The sequence below is a fragment of the Boleophthalmus pectinirostris genome, unplaced genomic scaffold, assembly GCF_026225935.1.
Source record: "Boleophthalmus pectinirostris isolate CB_2022bp ecotype Guang Dong unplaced genomic scaffold, ASM2622593v1 HiC_scaffold_16, whole genome shotgun sequence".
Lineage (NCBI taxonomy): Eukaryota > Metazoa > Chordata > Actinopteri > Gobiiformes > Gobiidae > Boleophthalmus > Boleophthalmus pectinirostris.
The window spans coordinates 28,039,063-28,052,460 of NW_026571095.1; the positions used below are offsets into that span (position 1 = coordinate 28,039,063).

Below are 13,398 nucleotides of genomic sequence, written 5' to 3' on the forward strand. Positions count from 1 at the left end.
GATTGGCAATTCCAGAGCTGAAATTATATCAAGTAATTTCCGTTGTGGGCCATAAAGTTTATCTAAGTCTAAGTCTGTAAAAGGGTTGGGCGGTAATACGGTATTACGGTATACTGTGGTATCAAAAAGTAGCAACGGTATCAGTTTCATTACCGCCATTAAAAAAATCTGCAGGGCATAAGGACCTAATATAATATTATAATTTATTGATACCTAAATTTGTTTGCTCAACACAAATGAATGTGTGGTTGTATTTTCAGTATAATTCTATCACGATTTAAAACTAATAGTGTCTATAATGTTTCTTTTAACTGCGTGGGGAGATGACCTTCGATTAGTTTCTTTCTGTTGTCACGTGACGCTCATAAGGGAGACGAAGACATTACATTACAAGTCCGGCCTCAAGCGAGTTGATCCCAAAAAAATACTAGTACTTCTGTAATTTGGCAACATTTTGGCTTCAGGCGCCAATTTCTTTACGTTTTACAGAAACAAAACTTAAAACCGCATGGCTAATTTGCACAAATTGTAAGCGCTGATAAAAACAGCTCGCTCCTTGTGTCGCTGATGTGGTTCAGCTTCTGTCGGACTAAAGGACACGAATGGAATATATGTGTTCTCTCTGTAACAGAAGATGTGCTGCTGATGGTGAGTCTGTTGTGTGCGTGTGTCGTGTCGGAGCTGGTTCATGTGAAACTTTTCAGAGATTATAAGTTTGCAGGACATACACATAGACTGTTCAGCGATGCGGCTTCATATCTTACCAAAGTCGTACTAAAACATTTTGGTAATATGGTAATACCGTATACCCCGGTACAATCCTGAGAAGGTTTAATGGTATAAAAATTTGGATACCGCCCAACCCTAGCCTGTTTATACAAGAATGCTTGAGGGTAAAATCGACAAAATATTTTATCGGAAGTGCCTTTTGTTTAGATGGTGATGGCGTTTTTGGGGCTTAAAAGCGGCAAAATCTGAAACCACCCTCCAGAGTGGAAAAGCTGAATACGTTCTGCTGTAGTATTTCCGTCTACGCTGCCCAAGACGCAAAACTCTGGTCAGATCTGCTCACACCGCGTACATACAGTACACAGAAACCTGGCATGCATACACTATTGAATTCCACACAATTTTGGTGTCACGGTATTCACGCAGATTCAAGCTATAAATGAAAATGCTCGTCTAAACGCAAAATAAAAAGTGAAGACGCGACGCCATTTTTATGTCTTCTGTTCAGACCGTCATCATATAAATGTGGCCTAAGTCTAAATTAACCAAACGATTCTAGTGAAGTTGTATGGAGTTTAATATCACTTTCTGTATTACCAAATGACATCACAAGGTGGAACAGAGTGTTTTCTATTTGGGAGAAGCCGTGTGAATGAAACAAAACATAACTCCAGGTGTATTTGTGATGAGGAAACAACATTATAACATAACATAGATCAGAAAATAGTGTAATATGGGCCCTTTAAGGTTTCGTTTTGGCTTGATTTAAGTGCGATTTAAAGGCCACATTAAAATTTTCACACACACTGTATTCAAACTCTGAGCAAACAAAAATATGCAAACACAAATGGCTAGGGAAAAATGATTGATTCACTACAAAATCACAAAGTTTCACACAAAGTCCTACTCTTAAAGTACATTTTTAAACAGGTACTGATAATACTTTTACTTAAATAGATTTATTGAGGTGATATTTTACTTTTACATGAGTATTTATTTGCTTTGGTGTCTGTGCTTTTACTAAACAAAACTAAATATTTCTTTCACCACTGCTGCGCTCAAACCAAAACCAAAACAGGTGAATGCAAAAAGCAGCTTTAGTCAACTTTACATAAATTCAGATTCGAGTCAAACAACTCCAGAACTACTGACGTATTCCTCGTGTAGAGAGTAATACTTTTATAATTTGATTCCGGAGAATTCTATTACAGTTCTTAAGTATCAACATGCAGACGTCACTGTTTACAGCTAACATCATCTCTGTCAGCACAAACTCACAAGTAGAACGGATGAGACTGAGACTTTGCAGTGAGATCACCAAACACAGCCCCAAAAAGTTTTAAAGTCATGTGAAACGCAACAAAAAATACAAAATTGATTTAAACAACGCATTTTCAGAAGCCTCTAATCGATACGAGCGTTCTGTGAGCTGTTTAGGTGTTTGATTTTCAACAAAAAAGTGATAGTAACTAATTAAAAAACTCGCTTGTGACTGTAATGTTGTTTGAGAGGGACTTGTTTAACAGCACAAATCATCTCATCTGATGTATTTTTGTCTAAATCAACTCTTTCTGGTCAGATTGTGTTAAAATAAAGCTCAGATTAAGTCTAAAAAAAGCTTCAGACACTTAACATGACACCCCGAGGGAATTTTAATGACTAAAGTGACCAGTAGGGGTGAGCAAAAATATCAAAATATCAATATATCGTATCGTTTAATGTGATGATACATAGGGATGTAACGATAACCGAAATATCGTGATATTGTATCGTCAAAGTTCTCACAATAATATCGTGGACCATCACAATATATATCGAATTACAAGTCTCTTTGCTTAAATTAAGAGTTATGGTGCAGCAATAGCTAAAAAAAACACAGGGAACTACATAGACCATGATCCTTTGCTCCATTTCAGCGCAAACAACATGAAGAAATAACAGTTCTAAGCACTTTTAAGTCTTCTTCTTAAGGTTAAGTCTTGTGTCAAGGCATTTTAAGAGGAAAAAATAGGAAAATGTCCACAAAATATCGCAATAAATATCGTACCGTAAGATGTACATCGTGAAAATATCGTACAGAGATTTGGATATTGTTACATCTCTACTCGTGAGCCTCCCCACTATATCGTGAGCTTTCCCATGATATTGCAATAAATATCATATCGTGAGGTTCATACCGTGACGATATCATATCGTGAGACTTGGATATCATTACACCCCTAATGATACAGTATCGATATCATGGTTTAACAAAGACTTTTAATATCACAGCCATGATTAAGCTTTTATATTTTATTGAACCATATCAAATCAATCTGAAATATATCGTATCGAATCGAAAGTGCACTGTATCGAGATATGTATCTTATCGTGGCCTGTGTATTGTATCAGCAACTTCTTAATGATACCCAGCCCTAGTGACCAGATGTCCCTGTTTATACGGGACAGTCCCAGTTTTGAGCCCTGTGTCCCCTGTCCCAGCAGATTTATACAAAACCAGTGATTAGTTCCAGTTTTATACAAGAAATGTCCCTATTTTTGTCCAATTTTATCTAAATCAGGACTAAACTAAGACTAAACCAGGACTACATCAACTCTAAACCAGGACTAAAACAGGACTATCACATGTTTTGACTAATCTGATCCCCGCCAACAGTAAAGAGGAGCATGAATTGTCATTTGTTTAGCCAAATTACAGAAATCCGTGTTTGCGAATGACCATAAAGCAAAAAAATACATGAACAGAAGTCCCTCAGATCACGAGAATACACTATGTTACACGCTCTTTTCACAGTTTTATTTACATCAACCATTCCTACGCCGGTGTGTCTCAGTTTAGAGTTTTGGTCTGGTCACTGTACTTGGCTTGTCTCCATAGAGATGTTATTGCTTTGCCTGAACTGATCTGCAATAAATGTATCTATCTAACATTTATTTGATTACAGGCGTTTCCACCACCACGCAGATCTGACTCAGAACTCGGCCTGGGTAGACGCTGTGGGAGTTTCAAAGCAAATAACATCGCCATGGAGACAAGCAGGTCTCGGACCCTCTAACAGAAAAGTTACATAGTGCCGCTTTAAACCACAACAGTTAACAAATCGAAATAATGATAAAGTTCAACATTTGCTCGTATTTTATTTCAGTGGTGGAAGGTAAAGATGTAAAAGTAGTAAAGTACTGTACTTAACTTTACATTTAGGTACTTGTATGTATCTGTACTTTTACTTGTACTCTACATTTTTTATCAGAACTAGGGTAAAAGTATTTTTTTATTTTAGTTTGAGACCTGCTGAAAAGAAAAGGTTTATTTTTAACATGTTCAAAAATATACATATAAAAACAGCTTGGAAAAAATGATCGCTTAAATTGTTTGTACTGAACAAAATTCAGCTCAAATCTTTATCAAAATCAGTACATCTGAAGCCTTAAAACACCTCAAAATCTGCGTGAAATACTTACTTACTTTTTAACAGGTATGTAATAATAACCAAAATATCGTGATATCGTATCGTCAAAGTTCTCACAATAATATTGTGGACTGTCATAATATATTGAATTACAAGTCCCTTTGCTTAAATTAAGAGTCATGGTGCAGCAATCGCTAAAAAAAGACAAAGGGAACTACATGGACCATGATCCTTTGCTCCATTTCAGTGCAAACTACATGAAGAAATAGCAGTTCTAAGCACTTTTAAGTCTTAGTTCTTTGGATTAAGTCTTGTCAAGGCATTTTAAGAGGAAAAAGTAGCATATTCACAGTTTTGTTTGTAAGCCTCCACAAAATATCGCAATAAATATCATACAGAGAGATTTGGATATTGTTACGTTCCTAATCGTGAGGCTCCCCACCATATCGTGAGCTTTCCCACAATATCGCAATAAATATTGTACCGTGAGGCTCATACTAGGGCTGGGTATCATTAAGAAGTTGCCGATACAATACATACTTCGATACATAGGTCACGATACGATACATATCTTGATTCGATACAATATATTTCAAATCAATTCGATACGGTTCAATAAAAAATAAAGGCTAAATTGTGGCTGTGATACTAAAAGTCTTTGTTAAACCACTTCTTGTGTACAGTTAAAATGAACACAAACATTTTAATCATCAAAACAGTGAAAATGTCAAACGTGTCGCATAAACAAGTTTCCTTCCTCTAAACAAACAACAAAACTGTATTGCTGCAACAAAATAATTCAGTAAAATATACCAAAAAATACTCTTGGTGATATATCGATACAGCAGGCCACGATATTGATACTGGATCATCACATTAAACGATACGATACATCGATATTTCGCTATTTTTGCACACCCCTAGATCATACCATGACAATATCGTATCGTGAAACTTGGATATCGTTACACTCCTACTTTTTACTCTTCAAATACAAGATTTTTTCATGTATTTTTTCATACACTTTTGAGAACCACTGCTGTATTTGGAACTTCTGTAACTGCAGTACAACTTCCACATTTGTACCATCAAATTTAGGCAAATACTCCAAACATGTGACTGTTTAAATATTAAAACAGTTCACACGTACTTGCGCTTCTCCAAACTGTTCTTGCGTGTTTACAATCGAATGAGCGACTCAGAACTCAACAGCGAATCTAAAAATAGCCCGTACCATAAACAATATCGCCATGTACAGGTTTTGCTAAATAGTTGCTGAGAATACAAACAGATAAAGTGACCTAGATTAGCTCACGTATGTCGCCTTGAAATGCTACACCTTTGGAGAGGTGTCCGTTTTCAGAGGAACACTAACCACCTCAGTCTTGTGGCATGCAACAAGAATCCTACTGGAAAAGTGCACAGTATACGCTCCTTCAGGCTTCTCTTTTCTCAAGTGGGGCCACTGCTGATGCTACTAGAGCTGATAGATGTTTTGAAAGTTTCCGAAAAGTTTTATTCATTATTTGGTGTTTTAATGGGTCCCCAGTTTTCATATTAACTAAAGATTTGGTTTGTTTGTTTCATCTGATACTCTTAAAGGGCCCATATTACGCTGTTTTCTGATCGATGTTATGTTGTTTCGTCATCACAAACAAACCTGGAGTTGTGTTTTTTTTCATTCACACATGTTTAACACACAAACACTGCATATTTAGGCTGTATGTTTCTCTCACAAGTGCTCCAGTGTGTTTTTAAACTCCAAACACCTTCACTTAGGCGGACCAGATTTTCAAAAACCTGGACACTCCTGGTTTGTGGTGGTTGGTAATAATAAAATTGTGAAAGGAGTGCGTGATTAAGGAAAACTGCAGTTTGCCAATTCACGACGAACATGTGAGTCAATATGGTCACATTTTCTTTGTATTTTGGTCATTTTTAAGCAGCTTTTATGTATTTTACCTAAAGAAATTACTATTTATGCTTCTCTTTACTAGCCAGGCTGGTGCCACCTAGTGCCACCACTCAATTTAATTTCTCTCAACTAGGTCAGGAATTGGAATACACTAGACCAAGGGTGGGCAAACTAGGGCCCTTTCAATCGCCGAACTTGAATAGATTATAATAGTAAAAGTTGTAATGCTTTGTAATGATTTTCAATTGAAATTCAAGCACATGGTTTCTACATATCCCATGTTATTTTTTTCTCTTATGAGGTGGATTACCAAAACACTCCATCCATCTGCTCCTGGTCCAGCCCTTCCGTTAAATTTTAGAATCCTTTTTGGCCCACGAGTCAAAAAGTTTCATTTGTAGACCGCACACCGTCCAATCAGCGAAGAGCTGTGAAGCCATGACGTCAAACTCAGGCGCCTGTCTGTGTCAATTTGTGGCACAACACAACAGTAAACAAAGCGGTCGAGATGGATGATTCCCGAGATCGATGATTTAAAGCCGGAACAAAGAGAATGTTTGGTGAAATTTATCAAGGGGAAAGACGTTATTGCCCTTCTTCCTACGGGATTTGGCGCATTAGATACGTCACGACCAAATAGCAGCAATTGGTTAAATGAAAAATAGTACCCGCTTACCAAGCAAACGAATCCTAATGCTGTGAAGTCAGACAGTTTCCATAAAGTGAAACCAGCTGATGAATCAGGCTATCTCTTTATTGTTGGCAAGGATCAAATTGGTCAAAAATAGGGGCACATGGGACATTTCTTGTATAAAACTGGGACAAATCACTTGTTTTGGATAGATCCGCTGGGACAGGGGACACACGGCTCAAAACTGGGACTGTCCCGGGTAAACAGGGACGACTGGTCACCCTATACTCACTACAATCATTTGGATCCTTTCAGCTCTAGACTTGCCATTCTCTGCTAAACAAAAGGTAAACATTTTGTGCTTTGGACTAATAATAAAGCATTACTCAAACTCAAATGTGTGAATGAAACAAAACACAACTCCAGGTTTGTTTTTGAGATAGTAACAACATTATAACCTGGGTTTAAGCTCATCAATTCAGTCAATTTTGTGTAATTTAGGATCTTTAAAATTAAACTACTGTAAATTTTGTAAATTTGTGTTCGAAACTGTGACGGAGAGAAGGATTATATGTCAATTTGTACGTGTCTTTTCATTATTTATGGTTAATATCTGAAGTTTGCAGTGTCCTGTCTGCGCAAACTAAGGTGCAAAGTGGAAGATTACCACCTCAGTCTCGTGGCATGCAACAAGAATCCTAGTGGAAAGCTGCAGGGTATAAGGTCCCATGTGCTCGTCTATTCTCCAAAGTGAAGCCACACAGGGCCACGGCAAACGCTAATAGAGCTAATAGCCTCCCATGACAGGTGCCCGGCTAAGACAATAATAACAACAGTAGTAGTAGTAAAGTGTCTAGCTGTAAGCGCTAATGACAGGCTGAAGTCACACCGTATACACGAGCAGAAGCGCGGCTCAGGTGGAGTATGCTACTTCCTGCATGACTTCATTAGCCACCAGCTTCCTGTGCATCATGCTAAAAGATATTTACACAGGAAATTAAGCTGCTCACCTTGGGCTGTAGAACTGTCAATGAAAAGCAAATACAGCGGCGAGTGCACTGAAGAGCTTCAGCGGGGAATCTGGACTCTGAAGCTATGTAATTTAGTGGATTTGTAAAATGTTATTGAAGTCTACTGTTTTATATCTATCAAAATCAGCTCACTTCTATTATTTACATTAACAATATGGCGTTTCATTGATTTTGTTGCTATTATAATCATTCATATCATCCTTGTGTTGTAATATCTACATTAAATCACAATGTCACTCCAAAAAACAAAATCTAGTTAAGTTAAGATGACTTGAATTAAGAAAGTTTTATCATGTTTTGAGTAAGTTTCACTTGACAAGTAAAATTATCTGTCACTGGAACAAGACTTTTTGTACTTAAAATATGAGTCAATAACATGAGTCAGTATAGTCAGATTTTCTTTGTGTTCTTTTGTCATTTTTAAGCAGGTTTTCTGTATTTTTACCTAAAGAAATGACAATTTATGCCTCTCTTTACTAGCCAGGTTGGGGTCACCTAGTGTCGCCGCTCAATTTCAGTTCTCTCCAGCGACTAGGTCAGGAATCGGAATATACTAGACGAACCCTGAAAGTTGTAGACCGCACATCGGCCAATCAGCAAAGAGCTGTGAAGCCATGACATCAAACTCAAGCGATTGTCTGGGTCCCTTTTGTGGTAAACAGTAAACAAAATAGTCGAGATGGATGTAGATGAAGACATACATTCTGTGTTGGCAACGATTCCCAAGATCGAGGATTTAAAGCCGGAACAAAGAGAATGTTTGGTGAATTTTATCAAGGGGAAAGACGTTATTGCCCTTCTTCCTACAGGATTTGGCAGTGGATCATGATGTTATAATATGGACATTTTAAATCACAATATTCACTCCAAAAAACAAAATCTAGTCAAGTTAAGATGACTTGAATTCAGAAAGTTTTATCATGGTTTGAGTAAATTTCACTTGACAAGTAAAATTATCTGCCAGTGGAACAAGACGTTTTTGTACTTAAAATATAAAAATACATCTTGCTACACTTAAAATAAGAAAAACAACTTTTTGCGCTTAAAATAAGAAACTAAATCGAATGTTGCTTGAATTAAGAAAAACACACTTATTCCATTGGTGGATAATTTTACTTGTCAAGTAGAATCTACTCAAATAAAGTAAAACGTTCTTAATTCAAGTCATGTTAACTTACCTAGATATTGTTTTTTTTCCAGTGACTATAGTGTGAACTGTTATATATCTGACGGCTACTGTAGATGGTTAATAGCAGGATTTCAATACTGATTCTGATATCACAATCATAATTAAGAGCACTTTAGACAGTAGAATGTGATTTTCAACATACAGTACATTCTTTTTATATTACCATGTGGTTTTATATTTGTGTAATCCCTATGTGCTCTTATACTTGTTCAGATACAGCTCAAGATCATCCTAAAGGTTCATTTTTGTCCTGTGAATGTGACTTTTTTAGTATCGATACCTGCTCAAATAAGTGTCTAGTGTCGATACTAGTTTTCATCAATTTAAGTCATCTTAACTTGCCTAGATATTGTTTTTTCCAGTGTTGATATAAACAGAAGTCTGCTGATTTCCTGACATCAGCATGACAAACTGAAATAGCATCACAACCTCATTTGCACCAATTGGCCACACAAGGCTGCTGGATCTCACAGCTATCGATGTTTATGAAACTTTTCTTGAAGAACAAAGCAAGTACAGAACAGTTGGCCTGTACTGGAGGTGGAGGAGCGTGTCTATTTTCCCACAGCCCTATGTTAACTCATTTCTAAGTTTTTTCTTTCCAAAATTAGGCCCTATGTTCCCATATTTATCATCAATTTGCATCAGAATTTATTCCCATTTCTCCCAATTTGGTCGTCAATTACACCCAACCTAATGTAGAGGTCATGGTCCAAAAGATCTTAGGTTGAAATTAATCTGAATCATCCCTAAAATGATTTGAATTAGAGTTTAATTTTGAGAAAAATCTTAGAAATGAGGGAACATAGAGCTGTGGGAACATAGAGCTGAAGATGTGTGGGTGGGGTTGATCAGCAATTTGGCATCAAAGCGATTAAAATTAACTCAAACATGCACGAAACACGTATAACACGGTTAAAAGCTCTGAAAAACTCTGAAAAGTCGTTCTATTTTCTGCTTGGTTTAGTCAAGATTTAGACTTAAATCTCAAACTTTGGCGCTCTGTATGAAATTTCACTGTCATGACTTATTAATGTGTGGAATATTACCTAAAAGCCCAAATAAACAGAACTAAATCTTGCCCAGAATACAGCAGGTCATTATCAAGTGACATTGCGATATTGATTGGGATATTGATATAAATCTTAGTGAAAACGGTGCGTGTAACATTGACCCAAGCCCAAATTAAACATAAGTGAATTATAGCCATGTTGTTAACTGTTCCTCTTTAAGCAGACAGTGATAAATAACTCAAAGTGGGTGTAGCGTCTTCAATATTTAGTGCTAGCCTTGTTCACACAGCCCTGAACACTATGCCTTCTGGAAATGCTACAGAGCTAAATTATACAGTGCAAACCAACAGCTCAACATGGGCCGTTTTCAACAAAATTAAACCTCCTACATGACGCAAAAATGACTATTGTGAGCTTTAAAACAAGTTATAATGTCATTATTTAATCAAAAACAGACCTGGAGTTGTGTTTTGTTTCATTCACACGTGTCATAAAGCAGTAATTTTCCAAATTCATAGCTACTTTTTACTTTTAATTCAGTAGAGATTGCAATTCTAGGACCTAAATGATTCTAGTGAAGGTGTTTAGAGTTTAAAAACACAGTGGAGCACCTGTATTACCTGTGTTTTCTGTTTGAGAATAACTCCTAAATGCTTAAATATGCAAGATTTTGTGTGTTAAACTAGTATAAATGAAACAAAACACAACTCCAGGTCTGTTTTTGATTCAATAACAAAATTATAACGTAAATCAGATCGTAATATTTTTTACATTTTACGATTTGTGGTTGTTTATTTTCATGCCACAGCTGAGAAAGACCGAACATTACAATGACTTTCTATTATTTTGAGATGCTCGTTTAAGCTTTAAAAGGCACTGAGATGGTGGTTTGGGTGAAAAGTCTGACAATGACTGACCAAAAATAGCCTAAAATTTGTAAAAACAAAGCGACGACTAAACTATAATGACCTTGTTTTGGTCAGTACAAGTCCAATTATACTGCTACTAATGTTTACAGTGAGAAAATTCATCATTCACCATTCATTGTAGCAGCATATTTAGTCAACTGGGACTAGGATTTTTGATGTGGTATTTTTAAACATGGAGCTGACAATATTATAGACGTAGAGCTTTAGTAAATTACTGTACACAGGTGACATTGTGGCTGCATGCCTGTACATGTTATTCCATTTTAGAACAATTTAAGTGGTGTATAAAATGATAAACTCAGGGAATGATTCATTTGCATATCGTGATTGGTCAATATAGTACTTTATCGCCGGTGCAAATTCCACTAATCTTTACAACTTTTACAGATTTGGCCATGACTACAATCTATGAGATATAATAGTGTAATATCATACGCCGACTTAAATCAAAATAGACCTAGACTAGTGGTTCTTATCAGAGCCTTATTAGACTCTACAGTAGCTGCTTATGTTAGTGATATTCTTTAGTCTGGAGCTGGTACAGTAGCTCTAAGAAGAAGTGTTTTCTGTCAAACTCAAGATGTACCACAGCCTCATTCTCGTGTTGTCCCAAGCCTTTTGTCATCCTACACCTAAGATCACATATAGTGAGCAGCACCAAGTCCTCAGACAGGTGTCACAGCCCAAACCAGGCCTTAATATCTTACATAACTCTTGTATGACTATAAAAGGAATACACTGTTTTGCCATTGGCCGCTTTTCATGTGTTGATTTTGGTCTGCCTTCACTCCAGGCTGCTCCAGCACAGCCACAGGTGAGCTATTGTAGCCCCCATCCTCTGGCCTTCACATATACAAACATAGGGGCTGCTGTGTGTCCCCGTGAGGCACAGGCCACACTGCCTTCAGAGAAATGCTAGTGTTTGGAGCCACAGCGGGGTTGGTTGCTAGGCTATTCCACAGTAGCTACACAGGCTATGGACATAAGTGGCCCTATACATTAATAAACGAGCCTGGATGTAACATGGGGGAGTGGGACTAGCGCTGCCTTCATCATTTGTCTTTAGAGCAGCGGGGGTCTGCTACAGACACAGATGTGGCACAGGCCTCGGCTCTGACACAATTTCTGGAAGGCCAGTGCGCGTATGTTTCTATTAATAAACGCCTTGTCCAACAACAACAGGCAGGACGCGACCTACCGAGCAGCAGCAGTCGATGCGTCTGTTTGTACTCCCGCTTGAGCTCCTTCAGCGCCCTGTCAATGTTTTTACTGACTTTCTTCGCCTCCTTCTCGGCCTCCTTTTCCTCCACCAATAATTTGTCCCAGTTTTTCTGCTTCTGTGCGCTAGTCTTTTGGAGCAGCTGTAAGCGGCGGCCGCGCTCCTTGCCCGTGCCCTTTCCACTGCCTCCACCGCCTCCGTTTTGGATCAGCACGCCGTCGGTGCCTGTGTCCGCTCGGCGGTGCTCCCCGGGGCGCAGCGCGGAGGTCTCCCCAGTCCCGGCGGTGTCCTCCGGGCGAGCGGCCCCGGCACGGCTCGGTACCGCGGCGTCCGGCGGCTGCTCCGAGTCCGAGGTGGCGTTGGAGATAGAGCCGCTCAGGTCCCCGAAGAGCCGGGGACGCAGACTGTAGCACAGCCCCATGTTGAAACAATATGTGTCTGTGAATGGGATTTCTCATAAATTAAAAGATCCAAAAGTCGCAGTGGCGCCACCAGCCCTAACGCGCCATCGTTACATTGGAGCTCCAGCGGTGCGGTTTAATCCCAGTTTGAGCCCGAAACGTGAATGAATTACGCTCCGACATTTGCTATATGTCATTTTGCATTTTCCCCAGTCAGCCCTGGCGTCGTAGTTAGTGGATCACCTGATCCTTTAGTGGACACTGCGGGTCCACCTTACCGTAAGTAACCGAAAACACAGGCTGTGAGAAACAGGCGCCTGTGTGCTGCGCACGCACTCTACAATCTCACTGCACGCACTTAGGTGCAATGCACGGCACGTCATGTTACTACAGTATGGCCATTTGGAGAATGCTGCTCGTGATTGTCATTCCTCGCATTTCATGGCTCGGCGTGTGCAGCAGATTTTCTCTGTCTGAGTCTTGTCTTGTCATCGCCTCAGACTCGGTTCATTCAGCGGCGGGTCACATTTGCACTGAACCACTTCAGGAACATTATGTCACACGCTGCCATTGCGCCGCTTTAAACACACACGCGACCAGCTTCATCTGCTCTTATCTCAAAGTGTGGCCTCTTCACAGGTTATTTTCGATTTTTTAAAATGCCCAATTTACACTGTGTGCCAAAACATAAGCATGTCTATATTAAAAAATCAATGTTTTTTTACGCACATCCGGACTGGACTAGAATTATTCAGTATAAACAAAAAATAAGAAGCCGTGCGTATTTGTATACAGCATTAAAGTCTGTAACAAATAATTAACTATTATAAATAAAAATAAAAAGACAAGATACTTCAAAATGAACAGAGGAACTCAAGTCCATGCAGTATTTAGTTACAACACAAGATGGCGCTATTGTCAAACACATGCC

The 13,398-nt window shown here is 38.5% G+C and overlaps 1 protein-coding gene across 1 annotated transcript in view; it reads right to left on the reverse strand.

The window, feature by feature from the left end:
• The window catches only part of LOC110174910 (guanine nucleotide-binding protein G(olf) subunit alpha), a 120,801-nt gene extending 108,100 nt beyond the window's left edge, over nucleotides 1-12,701 (reverse strand). Inside the window, exon 1 of the mRNA XM_055151825.1 lies at nucleotides 12,046-12,701. Coding sequence (XP_055007800.1) covers nucleotides 12,046-12,487 — 442 coding nt within the window. The 5' untranslated portion in view covers nucleotides 12,488-12,701. The remainder of the gene's footprint in view (nucleotides 1-12,045) is intronic.
• Nucleotides 12,702-13,398: the final 697 nt, after the last annotated feature.